A 22,473-nucleotide genomic window follows, 5' to 3' on the forward strand; every position below is an offset into this window, starting at 1 on the left:
ACATCACCTCCAGGGGACATCACCTCCAGGGGGACATCACCTCCAGGGGACACCACCTCCAGGGGGACATCACCTCCAGGGGACATCACCTCCCTGTGGTGTTGCCCCCTGACACAGACCACAAGCTTCCTGTGGCATTTGGGCAAAATGGTCCTTTGTCTTCAAATATCAGTAACTTTCTTATGCTTAAATTGTGCCCTGACTTATGATAAAACTGTACTGTTGTCCTTGAAAAACAAAAAAAACACAAAAAACCATAGCCAACCCCCACACCCCCAAGACACACATATAACCCTTAATTTTCTCTAAAGGACTTACCCTGTAATGGCATGTTATAGACCTTATTTATTTTGTCTTTTATGTCTCCCCACCAAAATGTAAGCTCCACAAGTATAGGGATTTTTTTCTTCTGTCATTCGCTACAGTGCCTAAAACAGTAGATTAACATTTTAACTCTTGGGGATCACATGTATTTTCATCTAGTTTTTAAAGACAATCAAACTTGAATTTCAGGAAATCAACTGTATTTTTTGTAAAGAAGCATATTCCCTCAAAAAGGGAGCCAGTTACATGAAATCCCAAAGAGGATAATGACTCTTCAGACCTCCTTCTCTCTACAGAACCACAAATGTGAAATGAAGAGGACATATTTTTGTTCCACTTTGATCCTCATCTTCCTGAATCTATGTTTTAGCTTAGTCTTTCTAAATCCTGTGGTTTCTCAACATCTTCCCTGGTTTATTCTATCATAATCCTAATATTATTTTGCCAGCCCAAACTCTTATTATCTAAGAGTTTGGCAGAAGCTAAGCCAAGGAAAACATCATCAATTGGCATGACACTAGAGCTGGTTAAGAATCGCCCTGCTTCTGGGGTGCCTGGGTGGCTCAGTTGGTTGAGTGTCTGACTTCGGCTCAGGTCATGATTTCACCGTTCGTGGGTTTAAGCCCCGTATCAGGCTCTGTGCTGGCAGCTCAGAGCCTGGAGCCTGCTTCAGATTCTGTCTCTCTCTCTCTCTCTCTCTCTCTTTCTCTCTCTCTGGCCCTCCCCTGCTCATGTTCTCTCTCTCCTTAAAAATAAATAAAACATTAAAAAAAAAAAAAAAAAAGAATCATCCTGTCTCTAAAAAGCCAGGAGAGTTATACATAAACCTTAAGTTCTGGAAAGGCGGGAAAAGGGAATATTACTAGCGAGACTCAGCTCATAAAATGTAATTCCTTAGCCTTTCCTTTCCTTCCATGTGCTTTTGTGTTGACCACAGTTCCCACCCAGCCAGCTACAAGCAGTCTCCCCACTGGTTCACAGAGTTCCTCCCACACCACACTCCTTACTCCTGTGTGCTCAACTCAAGTCAATCATGCCCATTAGAGTTCATGGGTCAGTACCAAGCAGAATCAGGGTTTCTAGAAAGAGCCTTGACCATTACCCAACCTTTCCTCTACTTTCCCTCTCCTTTTTTCCCTACTCCTTGGGGCTTGGAATGACCCTGGTTTCCTCTGGGCCAGCCATGACTGATGAGCCTCTGGACTATCCCCTCATATCACCTTTGCTCTTAAGCAGAACTGAAATTAGCACCAGGGGAAGCCTAGGTTGCCCTATACTTGCCTGCTACCATATTGCAGAAAAACCTTTTTCTGCAATGATGTGGATGGCTCCTCATCTTCATTTTGTTTTGTTTCATTTTGTTTTTAATGTTTGTTTTCTGAGAGAGAGAGAAAGACAGCATGAGCAGGGGAGGGGGAAAGTGTGGGAGAGGGGCAGGGATAAAGGATCTGAAGTAAGCTCTGTGCTGACAACAGAGAGCCTGATGTGGGGCTCGATGTCACGAACCATGAGATCATGACCTGAGCTGAAATCAAGAGCCAGACACTTAACCTAATGAGCTACCCAGGTGTCCCCATCCTCACTTAAAAAAAAAAAAAATTATTTTTTTTAATTTTAGAGAGAGCACACACACACAAGTAGAGGAGAGGAGCAAATGGGGGTTGGGGAGAAAGAGAGAGGGAGAAGGAGAGAAAATGAATCTCAAGCAGGCTCCACACTTTGCACAGGGCTCAATGTGGGGCTTGATCCCATGACCCTGGGACCATGACCTGAGCCAAAATCAAGAGTCAGATGCTCAACTGACTGAGGCACTCAGGTTCCTCTCTTCATTTTTGGTTCAGACTGCCTACTTCTGTAGTCTCTGCTTCAAAGTCTGAATTCTACAAGGCTATCTGGGTCTCTGATACTCACTCCCCAGGCTCACTTTGGCCAAATTCCTTTTCCAGAGTCTGATGCCCATCATCATGAACCTAGTCTATTTCCAGGACCCACGTCTATAAATGATGGCCACCGTTCACAGGGTTCCAGAACATCTGGCCATGTCACCATTTCCTCGACTAGATCTCCCTTAAACTAATTGCTCCAAAAATTATAATGTTGATCAATTATAGTTCAACACAAGAGAACAGATGTTAGAGAAGATAACAATAACGTCAGAGGAAAAAAAAAACAGCGTGGAGCTGAACACCTTAAACTTACACAGTGCTACACGTCAATTATATCTCAAAACAACTGGAAAAACAACAGTGTGGGAAATTATTCAGGATGAAATATCCAGTTAATAAAGCACATTGTAAACAGGTTTTTACTGGACTTGAACAAAAACCCAAACCGGGATCGAGACGGTGCCCTACCACAAGATCAGCTAATTACCTTCTGTAAAGTCAGCATTTAGCCAGACCCCTTTCACCATGAAGTCCATCCATACCCCCACCCCACCTCCAAGTGGGCTCTGTCACAAGCTTTGGGGTAGCAAGAACACAGGTACTTTAGGTCCACGTCTCTGTTCGCCCCCTAGCATTTCAGATGGTTTGGCAAAACTCACTCTCCTCTGTCTGCAAAGTAGAATGAGAGGTGAACAGGACCAACACAGGTACGCAGGGGACCTGTCATTGGTGGACAAACCCTGCATAGACCCAGAGGAGCAGCAGGGTGGGCCCTACTGAGAACAAGGCGGCCTGCTGTCTGTCTTGGAGCCACCCAGGGGCTTCACAGTAGCATTTGCTTACCCATGATTCACACAGACTATGTGGTAACACTGGCTTTGCCTGACTAGTCACATTACAGACACCTGAGCTGTGAAGGAAAGCTTTAAGGTGCTTCTCATTCCGGTGACCAAGGCTCCTCGACCAGCACTGCTGGCTTAGGCCTTGTTTTAAACTAAAGAAGAACAGAAATCCTGAAGGAAACAAACTAATAATGATAAGCACTGCATTCTCCCTGTTGGCCAAACTATACAAATACACTCCGCTGTCTGAAAACACTAGGCTTTGATCCTTCTAAAATCTGAATGACTTGAGGATAAGGCCTGAGCAAACACGGTCCGTGCTTCGCTTTATTTCCGTTCACCTCCGCAAACGGCAGGTGCACCTTCCAAATGCCAGATGGAGAAACACAGAACACTGATATTTCAGCTTTTACCCTTCCCCATCTTCCTTCTGGTTTCAATCTTGCTTTGTGCCAGGCTCCCTTTGCTCCTAGGTTTATACTCTTGCCCGTTTCTGATTTAAAGTTTTGGTTTGGATCAGCTTACCTGGTTTTGTCCTGGCATCTGCCCAATGCACCTGCCTACACACTGGAGCCACCCCTTCTCGCTGATGCTGTAGCTTTCTGCCTACAAAAAAGGCTACCCTTAAACATCGTGCCGGATTCCCTCGAGTATCACTCCTGTTTGTTTGCCACGGAGACAGCAGCTGGGGAAATACACGTTTACTATGGAACTGGAAGTACAGGGGCTCCAGTGATGTGACGAGAAGAAACCAGCAGCCATGTACATGTAACCCAAAGACGTGGTGTGCAATGAGCATCAAATGTATGAACACCTATAAAGCACCAGAAAAATCACAGACTCCTTCTTAAACAAGGTAGGACACGCAATTAGAGAAAGAGAATAGCTGGATATAGAAATGTTGTATCAACCACATATATAAGGAAACCATGATTAACATATTTACCTGCACTAACGCAGTCTAAAAAAATGATTCCAGATATTCTTGAAGTATGACAGGGAAAAATAAAAATATGGGGATTTAGCTGAAAAATCTCCTTTCAGCTTGGGTGTTCACAGACCCATTGTTAGGACAAATCTCTCAAAACATTAAGTGTATCCTGCATCCCTCAAGTTCAACTCCTGATTGCTCTTAGACTCACCAGCCTTCCTTTCCCTTGGAAAGGAAAATGCGGTAGAGTCAAGAAGTTAATGCTGAAGGCTGAATAACATCACCAGTGTAATTACCAGTGTAGACTATCTATGGCAAAGACTTTGCTAGGGCACACCAATCTCAAACGTCATCATCTACTAAAAGCTGCTCTTGAGAAAAATACTTTCCTTTTCACCCAGGGAATCGGTGTGAACTATATAGGTGTTTACCAAGCACATCAATACTTCATTGCACACAGCTCGTTTTAGATTACCTATAGTGCTTAAGGAGTACCAACAAACAGAGACTGAAACCAAAAAGGGCTAGCTCCATGAGTCTGTACCAATTTCACATTCAAATGTGAAATATCTGTGTCAATTCTGCTTTAGGGGCTCTAACTGGAGAAGTTAGAAAAACTGCAAAGCTGCTCTGCTACTTTAAGATACAGGAATATTGGTGAGCGCCCACAATTTTCCTTCACTGAAAATCTCATTGAATATAACAGGGAAGTCATTGAATACTATGTCTTTCTATTATATCCAAGTGCTTTTCACAGTAGGCAATCTGCTAGTACACCACAGGAGTCCCACACTGTGAAATACAGTGGCATTGTGGATATAGTTTTATGGGCGATCCCTTTTCAGTCCAGAGCACTGCCTAGTTTCCTTACTCTTGGCTGAACTGAGTAGGTAATCCATAAAGAATGAGTGAGAAGAGGAAAAGCACATAATGAGGGTTTTTTTTTTTGTCTTTATCAATAATACAATTGTGATCTGCCAATTACTAGAGTGGTGACTGTATATCACACTTTGAAAAGAAAGCAAGAAGAGATTTTTGCATTGCTAAGGTGGTAGCCAAGCCATTTAAAGCAAGGAGGCATTTACAGTAATGAAATCTAGGTGGATCCCGGCAGGCTTTTCCTATACATCTGGTGCAATAATATGGTACATGAGTCATAGAAATACTTCTTCCCATCCCCCTCTTCAAATGAGCCTAGTATAAAATCTATTTAGTAAGGACATTCTGCACAAGGCATCCTATGTGCTTAATTTTCTTTAAACAAGGCATTAATAAAACCACAGCAGCATCTAATAAGATTTTTAATTCCTGGAGGGTAGGAACCATGGCTAATCTTTAATGAGTCTAATTTAGTGAGAGCATTTAGTTCCCCTCTTGGTAGGAACAACCAATAAAATATTCCTAGCCCTAGAAGATACATCTATATAGGCTGTATGACTGTAGGCGTCCACAGTGAAATGGAAATCAGGCTGGTCAGTGCACCTAGATGTGCTCAGTAAAGACTGGTTTCCAGAGCTGCTAACAGCAGAAACCAATAAATACCAAGGCTATTAATGAACGAAGGAGAAGTTTTGGCAGTAACACTGCTACTTTACTGCAGAAAGAGTTCCCATTTGCTGTTTACAAGCAGTATGAAGAACAAACCTATAGAGCATCATGATGCCAAGACACTGTAGTTCAGTAACTTGTCCCCCAGGGAACAGGAGCTTTAAATACACAGCCACTGCAAGTGAGACGGTGCCAGATCTAGAGGCGCCAAAGGCAAGATTTCATAAAGCATCCTTTTCTCCATTTTGTAAGAAATCTCTCGCTAACCAACTCAAATTTAAGATAGAGTAGGAGTACTTACAAATTCTGGGGTTTGGAAATCAGGCTGACTTTCCAGTGTTCCGAAACTGGAGACAACGGTCTGTTCAAGGTTTTCCAACACTAAAAATAAACAAATAAATAAAGCATAACTTCATTAGCTCATATACTTTTTTGCTTTTAAATCATCACTGGCTTAACAACTGTATTTATGGCACACCTCTAAGTTTATATTATTTAACACTTTCAGTTATCAGGGACGCTCAAAATCTTTAGTAGCTATTTCATCCAGTGGACAAGGCCATGTTTCTACAGTATTCAGTCTTAAAATGCTGTACACTAGATCTACCATGGAAAATCATTTAGTTTCTACATGGAAGGGCACAGCAACTATGTTTACAACGATGTTATAAAAATCTAGCTAAGGACCATTTCAGCCTATTGATATTCTTTTTTCAACTACATCTCAGGGAACTGATGTGGAGTCATTTTGGGGTAGCAATATTCTGTTTTAAAACCTGTTGAATACCACTGATAGAAATACACTGGGAGCCAAATAAAATTATCTAGTAGGGTACATTAAGAAAATAAAAATGAAACAGGTAAAATTAATTTTAGCAATATGATCTCTTTAACTTGATGTACGCAGATTATTATTTAAATATGTATTCAGGGGAAAAATAGTTTCAAACAGAGAGGGAGGCAAACCACAAGAGAGTCTTAAATACAGAGAACAAACTGAGGATTGATGGGGAGACAGTGGGGGAGAGGGATGGGTGATGGGCACGAAGGAGGGCACTTGTTGGGATGAGCACTGGGTGTTGTATATAAGGAATGAATCACAGGAATCTACCCCCAAAACCAAGAGCACACTGTATATACTGTAAGTTAGACAACTTGACAATAAATTGTATCAAAACAAAACAAAACAAAAAAAACAGGTATTCAAGAAGCATCTGGGTGGCTCAGCCAGTTAGGCTGACATTGGCCTGGGTCATGATCTCATGGCCAAGAGTTCGAGCCCTGCATCAGGCTCTATGCTGACAGCTAGGCCTGGAGCCTGCTTCAGATTCTGTGTCTCCCTCTCTCTCTGCCCTTCCCCTGCTTGCACTCACGCACGCGCATGCTCTCTCTCTCAAAAATTATTAAATAAACATTAAAAAAGTAACAAAAAAATAAACATGTATTCAACATAAAAATTTCTTAGTGAAATAGTTTACTTTTTTATACTATGTCTTATAAAGCCAACGTGTATGTTATACACAACACATCTCAATTTGGACTGGCCGCGTTTCAACAGCTCAACGGCCACATGTGACTAGTGGTCACTGCACAGTGTGGGAGGGAAAAAGGAGCCAAATCCAGAAGCTGAGTTGTTTTGCAAGACACCAGTCTCACCTTGTCTACAAGTTCCTGATACAAATAAAAGGGATTGTTCCAGATGAAAAGATAAGGAGAAAACAAAACAACCATTTACAGTGCGTGCTTCTAGACTGGATCCTGGTTTAAACAGGCCAATACAGAAGACTTAAATTAGAAAAATGGGAACACTGACTGTGCTGGATTATATTCAGGAATTATTAGTATTGCTAAGTGATGAGGGAGCATAAGGCAGCCTAAGGGCAAAGTACAAGCTAACAGCAGCCACCCCCCATCCCAGGGGAGATATGTATGATATTCCTCAGGCACTCCTGGCTGCCCAAGGACAAAGGAAAGGAAAGGAAACAAATGGATAGCTGATAGAGATCACAGTCGGGCAGGCCGCAGTCTCCATCAATTTATAAATGTCTTGGTAAATTATAAGAAAAAGGCAATCTTATCAATAGACTAATCTCCAGTACCCTGTAGACTCAGTTTCCTGGAGCCCCATCATCACCGTCCACAGTGATGTGGGGAACAAAAGCAAGAAGGAAACGGCAGATAAAACTGAACTTCCTTATAACCTGCAGCCCACTGACAAACAGTTGAGGCAGACAGAGTAAAACGTTTCTCCAGGAACCCTCTACCAGTTAAGGCCTTACTGGAGGAAAAACCTTAGCCTGACAATACGCAAGGCCTGAGGTATCTTAGGAGTCCTCTTTACCATATCGAAGTCCCCTTGGAGGCCTCCCTTTAGTCTTTACCTCCCCCAAGTCCATGGTATAAAACCAGTCACTCTACACAACCCCAGCGCAGCTCTTTCTGCCCACGGGTCCTGTCCCCGTGCTTTAATAAAATCACCTTTTGTACCAAAGACGTCTTCAAGGATTCTTTCTTGGCTGTCAGCTCTGGATCCCAATATCACCTCCAATCTCATTAATACATGCAACAATGTAACTTGGGCTATGTAGGAAAATGTTCGTAATTAAAAGAACTTAAGGACACCTGGATGGCTCAGTCGGTTAAGCTTCTGACCAACTCAGGTCATGATCTCATGGTTCATGGGTTCAAGCCCCACGTCGGGCTCTGTGCTGACAGCCCAGAGCCTGGAGCCTGTTTCAGATACTGTGCCTCCCTCTCAAAAATATTTAAAAAAAAAAAAAAAAAAAAAAAAAAAGAAAGAAAGAAAAAGAAAAAAAGTAACTTAAATAATTTAATTTTTTAAATTTTTGTTTACTTTTGAGAGACAGAGACAGAGCCTGAGCGGGGGAGGAGCAGAGAGAGGGAGACAGAATCTGAAGCAGCCCAAGCTCCGAGCTGTTAGCTCGAACAGCTAGCTCTGCGGGGCTAGAACTCACGTGAGGTGAACAGCTAGCTCTGCGGGGCTAGAACTCACGTGAGGTGAGATCATGACCTTAGCCAAGTTGGAAGCCTAACTGGCTAAGCTACCCAGGCATCCGAAATATTCTTAAATATTTAAATGTGTTTAAATAAACATTAAACATTCAAATAAATTTAAATAAACATTCTAATTTATCAGCATGTCTAACCTCTTTAATAAATCAATGACATGAGAATGGCAGATATAGCCTAAGGAATATAGCCTCCAATATATGTTTTTCCCCCGCATCACCAAACAATTAACAGAATTCTGATGCTATCTATATGAAGATAACACCAGATTCCAAGGATTAAGGACTTAGTCCCCCAAGACAGTCACCAGTAAGTCCAGGTGGGTACCCGTGCTTCTGACTGACTGGCTGTAAATTAAAGGCTCCCACCACCCTCTTCTCGGGTCGATTAATTTGCTAGAGCCGCTCACAGAACTTGGAGAAACATTTACTTACATTTACCAATTTATTATAAAGGGTATTATAAAGGATACAGATGAATAGCCAGATAAAGAGATACAAGGGCAAGGTAAGTGAGTAGAGACATAAGGCTTCAGCGTCCTCTCTGAGGCCACCACTCTCCCCACCTGCACACATTCACCAACCTGAAGCTCTGCAAACCTGGTCCCTTTGGGTTTTTACTTAGGCTTCATTACTTAGGCATAATTGATTGATCACTGGCCATTAGCAACTGATTCAATCTTCCTTCTCTCACCTCCTTGGAGGTCAGAGGGTGGGACTGAAAGGTTCAACCCTCTAATCTTGTGATGAGTTCCCCTAGCAACCAGCCCCCACCCGGTGGCTACCTAAAGGCTTTCCAAAAGTCACCTCATCAACATCACAAAAGACACCTTTATCTATTTCCTCACTTAGTAAATTATGCCTTGCAGGAGCTCTATGCCAGGAACTGAAAACCAAATATATATTTCTTACTATAAATTACAATATCACAAAAACCATTAGCAATATGGGATACTCAACTGAATCCTGAGTTGGACAAACCAGCTGTAAAGGATATATTTATCAAAAATAGGGTGACTGAGTATGGAATAAGCATTAAATTGTGTTAAGAAATTACTTTTAACTTTATGAAGTGTGATGTTAATCTTGGCTTTGTAGTGACTCTTTTAATGCATACTAATTTTAAAAAATCCATTAGAGGCTTTTGTGAAGGAAAAGGCTGAGTCCCTATCAATCCAGAAAAATTCCCTTCAGTGGCCCAAAAAAAACTTGTCAGGGAGATTGATTAAAAGATTTCTAAGTAACTGTTTAACATAATCAAAACGTCAGCCAACAATTCAGCTACCAAATACTCCGGTTTGGCACATCACTAAGAAACATAACAGTATCTAGATTAGATTTTAGATTTACTCAAAATCTTGCCCACTAAATTCAGATCACTGTACATCTATACACTGAAAAATAAATGCCAGTAGGTATGACAACACAAACAAGTGATTTAAAAAAGTGAGTTCAGGGGTGCCTGGGTGGCTCAGTCGGTTGTGTCTGGCTCAGGTTATGATCTCACAGTTCATGAGTTCGAGCCCTGCATTAGGCTTCATGCTGACAGCTTGGAGCCTGGAGCCTGATTCAGATTCTGTGTCATCTGCTCTCTCTGCCCCTCCACCCCCCACCCCCCATGCTCTGTCTCTGTCTCTCAGTCAAAAATAAATAAACATTTAAAAAAAAAGAAACTGAGTTCATCACAGGATCTCTAAATGTGAACCAAAGCAGAAACAAGAAAGAGATCAGGTGAGCCAAGGCTTACAGAGCTGCAGGCATCACCAGAATTAGGGTGCTTGCCTCTGAGAACTCTATGCGAACACTGGCAGTTACTGCCCACTCTGTCACACTTAGGGACCTGCACCATAATAAACTCGCTTATTCCAACATGAGATCAACAGCTGTCCAAGATAAGTACATTCTTGAAGGCCAACTCTAGAACTTGCTAAAATGTGTTTATATTAGTGGCTATGACATTCTCTTTTAAATTGGTGTTTTGCAGCTTGGTTTACATTAAGAAGGAAAAAACTTAACCTTTTTATACACTTAGAAAAATTATGTACGTGGTATTTATAATACATTGTTTTTTTTCCCACAGAACCAGCAAGTCAATAAAACATAATACTGCAGATATTTTTTTAAACGAGTATTGGAAATCTGAGGGAGTGACCGGACTCTTGAATCTTATCTGGATTACTTTACAATTCGATGCCCAATTTATCTATTAGGAACCTGGGGTCAAAAGACAGGATAGAGCTGCTATGAATTTTTCTTTTCTTTTTTTCCTTTTTTTTTTTTTTTTTTTAAGGACAGGCTTAAGAAAGTGTGCATTTGCCTAAAGATAGAGGAAAAACAAGATGTACTGCCCAGATGTTCTATCAAATTAAAGGCATCTATGCAGCTTGAAAGGATTTGTGAGAGAAAATATAGAACTATTTATAGTTTTAGCTATTCTGCTGATAATGGAAACTAATAGATTGACTGCTTAATGTCAACACAAAGGAGAAACTGTAAATTTGAGTAAATAAAAACAGAAATGGCTTTACTGAAACATCATCTAGGTAGAACAAGGGTGCAGCTGCTGCTCAAATGACCTACTATAAGTACTGAGAAGCAAATGATTTATGATGCTAATATGATAATTATACTTCCGCTATTGAAGGGCTCCCGTTACTGTTTGATATTCTCATTTCTGGTAATCTAACACAGCTGAAAAAGTTCATTTCTCAGCAAAAATAGTCAAAATCAAGGTGACACTTTGGAGGGCTTTTTATGAAAAATAGGGCAGAATCAGGGAAAATAACATTCTAATATGGCAAAAATGTTAATTCTATTTTTTCCCTTATATCATTTTTCATGTACTATTTTGAAATGTATTTTTAGTACTGTCACCATGACTCACTTTATACAACAGAAGTACCACCTTGAATGGCTCTGTGATTAGTTCATTTCATTTTAAGCATTTGAAATATAAAAGTTTATTTTGGGGACCTCTATTGTAACTGTTTGTCAAAAAGCTGACTAGAGAACTGAAAATTATTTATTCCAATAAATACGAAAAAACTTTGGTCTTGACCTATCAGTGGAATTTTGTATGGATGTTCAATGAAAGGACAACTGAAAGTCAGGCTCAACCAACATTCACTACCTTGTTTATAATTTTATGTAGCAGTTGTGTTGTGAGGCCCTGGGGACACCAAGAAAAACAAGGCAAGCAAGTTTCCCTCTTCTTGAGAAAAAGAAATTGAGACATGATGAATGTTCATTTTAAGCTAATTAGTAAGCTAGACAGATTTATGGAGTGCCAAAGGAATACTGTGGAAAACACTGTACACACATTTAGCAATTGGTTTGCGTAGGTAAAAGTCAAGTAATTTAGGGTTTAGGGCAAAAGAAACCGACTAAATTTCTACTTTTCCTAAGTTTTACAATCACATCATAATTAGTTAAAAGAATAGCATATTTTAAAAACTATCAATATAGTTAATATAATAAGGTTAAGGCAGTGTGGTCATTGGTGGTACTAGTTCTGACTTATTTGGCAGAACAAAATGAAGGGGCCACTATCTAGAAGTCTAGTCACATTAATGGGTTCACAACAACACAGTGGAAACCTCACCAGAAAGCTGCAATTCATAGGATTATCTGTCTATCAATTAGAAGAAATGGAGTAACTAACACTTATTATTTCAATTACAAAATCGAGAACTTCTGTAGCAAAGCAGATTGGAGACTTATTTAAAGTGGGAGATAAAAGGAGCCATTATCTATAATTTTAAAACACAGACCATCTATTATTCATCAGAAAACACAAAAAGGTCTTTCAGGAAACTCATGAGTAAAAAAACAAAGTGCCCTAGCAATAAAAGTAATCAGAATTAGGCATTCACACTTTATCTAAGAGCACTGGCATGGAACTGGGTGGGTCCAAATGGTGATTTTTTGCCATGGAAATGATGAGACACATAGTGAATAGAAGAGAGACAGCAGATAAAAATAGATGAACCTGGTGCAAAGGGCACTGGGCAAAGATTAAGGGGACTGACTGAGTTCAAGTCCTGATTCTGCAATTTAGCTACATTCCCCTAGGCAGTAATTTAAGTCTCAGTTTATTTATCTGGAGCTGGTAGTAAAATTACTTTCCATTGTTATCTCACAGGGCTGTGCAAAGGATACAAACGACAATTCAAAAGCATGTTGTAAAAACAAAAATACAGCACTATCTAAATATAAATTAAGTTCATGTACACAGACCCAGAGATATGAAAAAATGTAAACAGAAATTTCCTGAGTGTCTTATTTGTGTCTAGCACTTCTAAATGTCTGATCTTATTTAATCCTATTTTTATCTTTATTTTCACAGATGATGAAAATCTGAGGTTATTAGTTGCCTGACGTCCACCACAAAAAATGACACAATGAGAATCTGAATCTGTCTGCTTCCAGAACTGAACATCTTTTTGAATATACTGATTTGTCTCCTGGGCTACTATGAATAATTCCAAGGGAGTCCCCACTGCAAAATGTAACCTGTTAAGGAATAGCATCTCACATTATCAGTCAAATAAGTATTAACAAATAACAGACAAACGTATCTTGAAAAACTAATGACAGAATAGTGAAATTTATAGATATAGCCAGCACAATTAGAACAGAAAAGCTCCGCAAAATAAGTTAACAGATACAATACTCAGGCAAATGGCTAAAAACAGGCATGTATCAAGGATGGAACTAGGTGATATGAGTACAAGCATCAAGATGAAAAAAGTATAGAAATTGTCGTCAAGAATTTCATGATCTAGACAATGTACAATTAAAGAAATATCCAGGGGCGCCTGGGTGGCTCAGTCGTTTAAGCATCTGGCTTTGGCTCAGGTCAGATCTCACGGCTGGTGTGTTCGAGCCCCACATCAGGCTCTGTGCTGACAGCTCAGACCCTGGAGCCTGTTTCGGATTCTGTGTCTCCCCCCTCTCTCTGCCCTTCCCCCACTCATGCTCTGTCTCTGCCTCAAAAATAAACTATAAAAAATTAAAAAAAAAAAAAGAAATATCCAAGGATTGGCCCATTCACCTTGAAAATGACAATATATTCATATATCCAGATTGGGAAGGATGCCTAATGATTTGCCAGGCAGTCCTGTACCTGAAACTCTTCTCCCATTTGACTAGAAGTCTCTGAATATTGGTCTCAGCACATATCTGATATTTGACCTGAATGCTACCACACAACCACCACTATATTTTTAAAGTAACTACATACCTGAGCCACCATTTCCTATCACTTCATACTTTCCAGATATTACGTGGGTCCATCTCGCCTTACTGCCCACATCACTTATAACCCAGCTTACCCCACAGGTCCCACATCACCCGGTGGTAGTCACAGTTGGTCTCCAGGTTCCAGTACCTCCTTCTCTGACCTCGGTTTAACAGGATCTACTGTATTTGGGGGACAATTAGGTAGGGGAAAATCTATTTCCCATAATATCTAGAGATTGTAAGCCTGTAGCTTGCAGAGCCCACTGCATTAAATGAGATTCTAAAATGAGGCCAAAGAGTCACCATAAATGAAAAGTTAATAATGAAACATAAAGCATAAAGACAGGAGAGCTTCTTTCAAGGCTAAGATGGCTGTGTTTTACCACACAGGAGAGTGGACTTGAACTGTAAGACCTCTACACACTATAACTCTATGGCTTCAGGCACACCATTTAACCCTATATTTGTTTTCTCATCAATAAAAGTGCAAATTATAATACCTACATCACAAGGTCATTGTGGAGAACAAATTAACTGATACATATATAAAAGTGACCTGAGAAGTGTTAAGTACTCTATAAATATTGACTACTGTTATTTTTTTTTACTTCAATCTTTAATAAATTCTGGCATTCTTAACCTTGTAAGGCATGAATTTTTCCTCATCACTTTTCATCTAGACTACTTTTTTTAACTAATAAAATAAATTCAAACATAAAAAAAGATAACATTAATTCAGCACATATTTTTGAATGACCTCAATGTCCTATGCACTGTTGGCTACTACTTACAATGAAATGAAAAGAGGTATGACTCAGGAAATATTTCTTCATTTTTCTGAATCTGGATGGATCATTTTTTACCCCCATTTGTTAGTGGCATTTCCACTCAAATTTCCACCCCGTTTGTTAGTGGCAATATTTAAATGAAAAAAAAAGTGACATTATCTTTAAATCATTTCCAGAATGCAATTTTAAGTTCAAGTTGATGGTTTCTATTAGAGTTCTGTTTTTTCCCTCTTAAGGCAAAAGTACGCTCTCTCATTCTCTCTTTTGTACATGCTCTTTCTCTCCCTCACATGATTCTTGAAATGGAAGAAACAGCTGAAGGGAAAGAAAAAGAGGCAAAGGAAAAAAGTCATTCATGAAGAGGCCATGTTTGTTAGAGGAAGGAATTTTTTTTAATTTTTTAATTTTTTATTTATTTTGAGAGAGAGAGAGAGAGAGAGAGAGACAGCAGGAGCAGGGGAGGGTCAGAGAGAGAGAGGGAGACACAGAATCTGAAACAGGCTCCAGGCTCTGAGCTGTCAGCACAGAACCCGACGCGGAGCTTGAACCCATGAACTGTGAGATCATGACCTGCGCTGAAGTCGTACTTTTAACTGACTGAGCCACCCAGGCGCCCCTAGGGTAAGGAAATTTTTGACTCCTGTCTGGAACTCAATACTATCCAGCAGGTAATTTAGAAAATTAAAAAATACTCTCCCTACATTATGGCAAACAGTGCCTTGTTCCAAAAGTTCCCTCTGGTGCCCTTGCCTTTTCTGATTAACGTGCTATATTAATGTTAATTATAACTACCTAAGCCAGACCTGGATCCATTCGTCACTCTTCTCTTTCCGTCACTTGCGGTTTGGTACCCAGATTTTATTCTTTTTATTTCTAACCTCATCCTCAGGACATTCCATCTGGAATGCACATCCCTTCGCCCTCCCCTCAGCTATACACACACTTTACCCTTTCTTTACATTTTTAGTTCAATATCACCATTTATGTACCAAGTTAAGTTACTTGCCTCAACTTCATGCTCCTATAGTACTGTGCATTATCTAGTAAAACCTGTCAGATCAATATGTGTCCAAAAACTCAACTACTGCATTATTATTAAAATACAGTATTTTTCAGTTGGTCCTCTAGAGTGTGGAAGAGAGATAAAAATGAGTGATTATAAACAAATCTGTAGCTTATACTGAACAGAGTATCAAATAATCACATGGTAATTACTCCCTCACAATTGGCCACCACCATAGAAGACAAAACCTGGGGAAAACATAGGTGTCCATCCCCCCATCACAGTGTATGGTCCTGACTTATTTTTCTTCACTACTAGTCCATGAACTCCTGGAGGAAGTCATGTTCTTATTCTACTTTCTTTCCTGAGAATTGGAAACAATACCTACTATACTATAGAGGCTCCATAAGTGAGTGAACCAATGATGAAATGAATTATAAATTCTTTGTCATTCTAGAAAAGTTACTTGTGTTCTTCACTTCCTCAGAATATAATATGATGACTTACATAATGATAAAAGAGTTTTTACATTTCCAGAAACATACTGCATCGGGCCACAGGGGGGTATGTTCACACTCTAAGCAGGCTAATAATACAGTGTTCCTCCAAGGTAGTGTTCTGCAAATATTTTGACGATATTTATGAAAAGGAGGATCTCCACCTTTCATCCAACCTGCCCACTGCTCCAGCAATGCATCAAACAGGAATGTGCTCCTTCCCACAGGACAAGGGACTCCGCAGAACAAAAGAGGGAGATCATTCATTTTCAGAAATAACCAAATAAAAGCTGTGCTGTCTAGCTTACAATAGGTTTACAACCTATTGGAAATATGTACAAACACTGCTCCCCCACAGATGAGTCCCAAACCCTTACACACTTCACTTCCTGGTTCTTTCCCTCTCTGTTTCACAAGCTTATTGTTGCAGGCTTTGCAATGAGCAGGCACCAAAGAACTGAAGTCTCTGTGTCAACCCAAAGAATGCACATTTGTTCCAATCTGACTACTTTTTGCCTTACATGGGCATGGATGACTTCTGGGCAAGGCTATTACCTTCTGTAGTACTCAGCCAATGAGGAATCAGGGGAGGGACTTGCATGTTAGGAGATAAATTGCCTGCTGTTAACTGCCCCCGAGTGTGCCTATCATCAGACACCTGCTCTTGCAAGAACATGGTTTAAAGCCTCGCTTCACTGTACTCTGAGTCTCCCCGTCCCTCCTTTGATTAGGTCAGTGTGCTCATTTCTCACAGTTTGGCGAGGGCATTTGATGCTAGGGCATCTCACCTTTTTAGCCCCATCCTGGTGGCAACCCTAAGGATTTCTTCCATCCACACATAACAATAATATCCCTGAGAAGAGCTCTAATAAACATAATTTTCCTCATCCTGTTATATTTCTGTGATTAATATTGTTTTAGCTCCTCTTATGCCTGCCTCTCCCTATTCCCACAACCCTCCCTCAGTAATTCAGCCCCAAAAATATACCTGGAAGTTAAACTTGTCTCCTTTTGGAGAGCTGGGAACAATCATCACATTATTCATTCTCACATCCCACCCAGATTACCTAATGCTTTTACAGAAAAGCCCAATGTATGTCACAAGCCTCTCAGATTCCAACTGAACTTATTAGCTTCTTTACCATCTTAAAAGTCTTTTATTGTAGTAACAAACAGAAAAATTGCCATTTTAACAATTTTTAAGTGCAGAATTTGCTGGCATTAATTCTGTTCACAATGTTGTGCAATCATCACCACTATTTCCAACACTTTTTGTTAATCACATCAGAGACTCTAACTGCCAAGGAGGAACTCCCACTTCCCCTTGCCCCCAGGCCATAATAATGTCTCATCTACTTTTGTCTCTATGAATTTGCCTCCTAGATATTTCACATAAGTGGAATTATACAATATTTGACCTTTCGTTTCTGGCTTATTTCTCTTAGCATAATGATGTCAAGGTTCATCCATGTTGCAGCATGTGTCAGAAATTCTTTCCTTTCTATGACTGAATATTCCACTGTGTGTGTGTGTATGTGGGTGGGCGGGTGTGTGAGTGTATAATAAACCACATTTTATTTATCATTCCTTCATTTGTTGATGGACACTTGGGTTGTTTCCACCTTTTGTCTATTACAAATAATACTGCAATGAACGATAACATACAAGTATTTGAGTTTCTGGTTTTCAATTCCTCTGTGTATATACCTAGTAGTGAGATTGCTAAGTCATATAATAATTTTATGTTTAGCTTTTTCTGGAACTAACAAACTATTTTCCACAGTGGCTGTACCATTTCACATTCTCATCAGCAATGTATCTATTTTTGCTCTTGATTTTGGTGTCATGTCTAAGAATCCATTGCCAAATCCAAGGTCACAGAGATTCATCCCTGTTTTCTTCTCAGAGTTTTACAGCTTTATCTCTTATAGTTAAGTTGTTCATACATTCTGAGTTAATTTTTGTATATGATGTAAGGTTGAGTCCAACTTCATTCTTTTTGCATGTGGAAATCCAGTTGTCACAACATAATTTGTTAAAAAGATTCTTCTTTTCTCACTGAGTGTACTTGGCACACTTCAAAAATCCATTGGCCATAGATGTAGAGATTTACTTCTGGACCGGTCTATATGTTTATCCATATGTTAGTACACACTGTTTTGATTACTATAGTAGCACTGAAGTAAAATTTGAAATCAGGAAATGGGAGTCCTCCAACTTTATTCTTTTCCAAAATTGTTTTGGCTATTCAGGGCTCCTTAAAATTACAAATGAATTCAAGTCAGCTTTTCCATTTTCTGCAACCTTTACCATTTTAATAAATACTTTTTTAAAAATTTAGATTTAATAGATTAATAATCATATAACTGAAGACTGATTTACTTCATTTTACCAATTTGATATTGTTTTTTAAAAGCTTGGCTAAGATGGTTTATGTTCTATAAAGGACAAGTGGTATTAATTATAGAAATATGTTCCAACTGTATCTTGGAAAGCTATTACTATCACTTCACAGTTCAACTCGTCTCCTCCTAAGACCCTCAGGGTTCCCAGCTGAATACTATCCTGAGTCTGCAGTTGGCTATAGCTCAGCTAAAACCTGGTTCCAGTCACTGACCTGTCAGTTCCCAGATTATAGTGATCATACGTGTCCTGGGAATGAAAGAAGGCACCCCACTTAAATTTCTATTGTCTTTAAACTCAAAGCACATTGAGCTATAACTCCATGCTTAACCAGAGTAGGAATGATTTCAAAATCAGTTCTGAAGCCTAGGAGGGATGAGAACATATAAATGCAAGAAAAAAAATATATAGGTCCGTATACCCTTATCCAAAATCATTAATGCCCAAACCTTTGTGTTTCAGAATTCAAAAAAAAGATAACTCTCATATGTATACAGTATATGCACCCTCAGTGGGATCTGGGACAGCACTCCTCACTCAAACAAAGTCATGTTTCGCAGCCAAAAATATGAACAGTCACTCTAAGCGGGATAAATAAAATATATAAATAGCCTCATGCTGGTGGAGGTCAGGTTTCTCTACCAAATGAATTCAGATCTGTCAGGGGTTTGTTTTTGAGTATAGTTGATACACAGTATGATCTGTCAGGTTTTATAACCAAATGAATTATCAAAAAATTTCTTTTCAGCACTTTTTAAAAAAAATTATTTATTTTGAGAGAGAGAGAGAGAAAATGAGGGGGGCGGGTACAGAGAGAGAATCCCAGGCAGGCTCCACATTGTCAGTGCAGAGCTCAATGAGGGGTTCAAACTCATGAACGATGAGATCATGGCCTGAGCTGAAGTCAGATGCTTCACCAATTGAGCACCCAGGTGGCCTTCTTTTCAACACTTTTTAGATTTTTGAATTCTAAATAAGAAAGTGTGAAAGTTTAACTACTGAGAATGTGGTTAGCACACAAAAGAGAAAACCCAAAACCCGATTACACAGCTTGTCATATATTCACAGAGCAAAAGGCTCACAACGGCCTTAGAATTAAGCATTGGGAAGAACCCCATGGGGTGGCCATCATCTCTCATCAGATCCTCACAAGTTGAATGTTTCCCAAATCAGTATTCTCCCAGTAATCAGCTACAAAAATAAACCCAGAATGTGAATCCTAAATTTACCTAAAAGGAAAACCAGGATTAACATACCATTTTTAAAAATTATCAAATGACAGAAAATAATGACTAATACCTAATGTTAGCAAAGGAGCAGGGAACACATACAGATTTTGCTAGTGTCAGGTTGTATGAGTTTCTGGTTGGTAATTTGGCAACTGGAGCAAAAGCTTTAATATTAGTCATACTCTTTGATTTTATAATTCTATCTCTAGGAAACCATTCTTGCTTAAGTCAATGAAGATATAGCTATTGATAATATATAATGCAATTATTTAAAATAATTTTGTAGAAAAATATTCACACAAAATTTTAACAATTTTAATGTAAAAAAAAAAAGTAGATTATAAAACTGCATTTAGGGGCACCTGGGTGGCTCACTTGGTTAAGCGTCCAACTTCGGCTCAGGTCATAATCTCACTGCTCATGGGTTCAAGCCTCATATTGGACTCTGTGCTGACAGCTCAGAGCCTGGAGCTTGCTTCAGATTCTGTGTCTCCCTCTCTTTCAGCCCCTACCCTGCTCATGCTCTCTGTCTCTCAAAAATAAATAAAAATGTTAACAAAAGTTTTAAAAACTGCCCAAAAATTTCAAAGCAGGAACTCAAGCAAATAATTATATACCCTGTTCACAGCAGCATTATTCACAACAGCCAATAGGTGGGAGCAAACCAAGTACTCATCTGCAGATGAATGGGTAAACAAAATATTCAGTGCAATATTATTTAGACTTTAAAAGTAAATTCTGACACGTGCTCCAACATGGATGAATCCTAAGGACATTATGCTAAGTGAAATAAGTCAGTCACAAAAAGGCAAATACTGTATGATCCCACTTATCTGGTATCACTAGAGTAGTCAAATTCAGAGACAGAACGTAAAACAGTGGTTGTCAAAGGCTAAGAGGAGGGAAGTGTGGGGAGTTACTGTTTAATGGGTGCAGTTTCAGTTTTCTATGCTGAAAAAATTCCAGAGATGGATGATAGGGACTGTTGTACCACAGTGTAAATGTACTTACGGCCACTAAACTGTACATTTAAAAACAGTTACAATGGGGAACACCTGGGTGGCTCGGTCAGTTGGGCGTCTGACTTCAGCTCAGGTCATGATCTCATGGTCTGTGGGTTCGGGCCCCGTGTCAGGCTCTGTGCTGACAGCTCAGCGCTTGAAGCCTGCTTCGGATTTGGTGTCTCCCTCTCTCTCTGCCCCATCCCTGCTCACATTCTATCTCTCTTTCAAAAATAAACATATAAAAATTTTTTTAAAAATAGTTACAATGGTAACTAAGTTTAAGGTGATGTCCCCTCTCCACACTGAAAACAAAGGTACTGTATAGTTTTAAAAAACAAAACCGGATGAAATTGCACAGGGTAGCAGGTGCTGGGGGTCCAAAGACAGACGAGCAGAAACAAGGTATCATACACTCTACCTTCCTTAGAAGAGAGCGCTTTGAAGGCTTGAGACCATCCCTGTTCTCTGAGATGGCGGGTGTAGAGGGCTTTCACGGGGCTCTTATCACCTTGCCTATACTTTACCTCTCCCCGTTTGCAGGAGCGATTTTCCATTAAACTGCAGTGTATATAAAACAAACAAAAGCGACGCCTGCGTGGCTCAGTCGGTTAAGCTTCTGGTTCTTGGTTTTGGCTCATGTCATGATTACATGGTTTGTGGGTTCAAGCCCCACATTGGGCTTCACACTAGCAGTGAGGAGCCTCCTTGGGATTCTCTTTTCCTCTTTCTCTGCCCTTTCCCCATTTGTACTGCCTATTTCTAAAAAAATAAACTTTAAACAAAACCCTATATATACCAAATGATCTCAATTTGTGCAGGGTAAAAACAAACTTAAGCAAAAGATAATGGGTGATGGGGTATCAGGTGTTTTCACTTTATTATTTGTCTATATTTTCTGATTTTCTACAGTGAATAAAAAACATGAACATGTAAGAAATGTCTCAATCTTTACTACAAACCAAGTTCTTGATTGCCACCCTCTAGTACACCTTCTCCCCCCAAAAAAGACTTGGTATACCCAAGGCTTCTCCATCTCAGTAAATGGCCCCCAGATCTAGCAAATTAATCAGATGAAAATTACTGGAGTTCTCCCCGGCTCCTTTCCCTCATACCTCTGCATTTAACTCCTCAATAAATCTTGTCAACTGAATTTTCAAAGTCTACCCAAATTTTGATGTTACTTAAAAAAATATGTTTATTTATTTTTGAGAGAGAGACAAGAATGTGAGTGGGGGAGGGGCAAAGAGAGAGAGACACACACACAGAATCCAAAGCAGGCTCCAGGCTCTGAGCTGTCAGCACAGGGTCCGACCTGCGGCTCAAACTGACACAACACGAGATCATGACCTGAACCAAAGTTGGTCACTTAACCAACTGAGCCACCTAGGTGCCCTGGATTTAGATGATCCAGAAAACAGCTACTCACCATTCCCATAGTGCCTAGAGAATACCAGCTAACACTTAAAGAGTGTTACATGCCAGTGCTTGTTTTATAGCTAAGTTCTTTTTCTATGAGCCCATTTCATCCTCACAGCAGCCCCATAGGGTATAAACGTTATAGCTACCTTTACATCACCATTGAAGAGGCAGAGAAGTCAAATATTTTGTCCAGCATCACGCAGCTAATGAGCAGGAGAATCAGAATTTGAACTTAGAAGCCCATGAACTATGCTTGTAAACATGATATTACACTGCCCCTTGGCTTTAGGAAGTTTGCTCTCTTGTATTCTCTGTTTAATATCCCTGCC

At 39.8% G+C, this 22,473-nt stretch overlaps 1 protein-coding gene across 2 annotated transcripts in view; it reads right to left on the reverse strand.

Moving 5' to 3' along the window:
- Nucleotides 1–22,473, reverse strand: part of ANO6 (anoctamin 6) — a 201,320-nt gene that overhangs the window by 115,347 nt on the left and 63,500 nt on the right. For both annotated transcript variants that reach the window (XM_039253292.1, XM_039253291.1), the window contains one exon: nt 5,833–5,912. In XM_039253292.1, the coding sequence (XP_039109223.1) occupies nt 5,833–5,912 (80 nt within the window). The remainder of the gene's footprint in view (nt 1–5,832; nt 5,913–22,473) is intronic.

The sequence above is a fragment of the Hyaena hyaena genome, unplaced genomic scaffold (genome assembly GCF_003009895.1).
Source record: "Hyaena hyaena isolate Hyena2069 unplaced genomic scaffold, ASM300989v1 scaffold_445, whole genome shotgun sequence".
Classification (NCBI taxonomy): domain Eukaryota; kingdom Metazoa; phylum Chordata; class Mammalia; order Carnivora; family Hyaenidae; genus Hyaena; species Hyaena hyaena.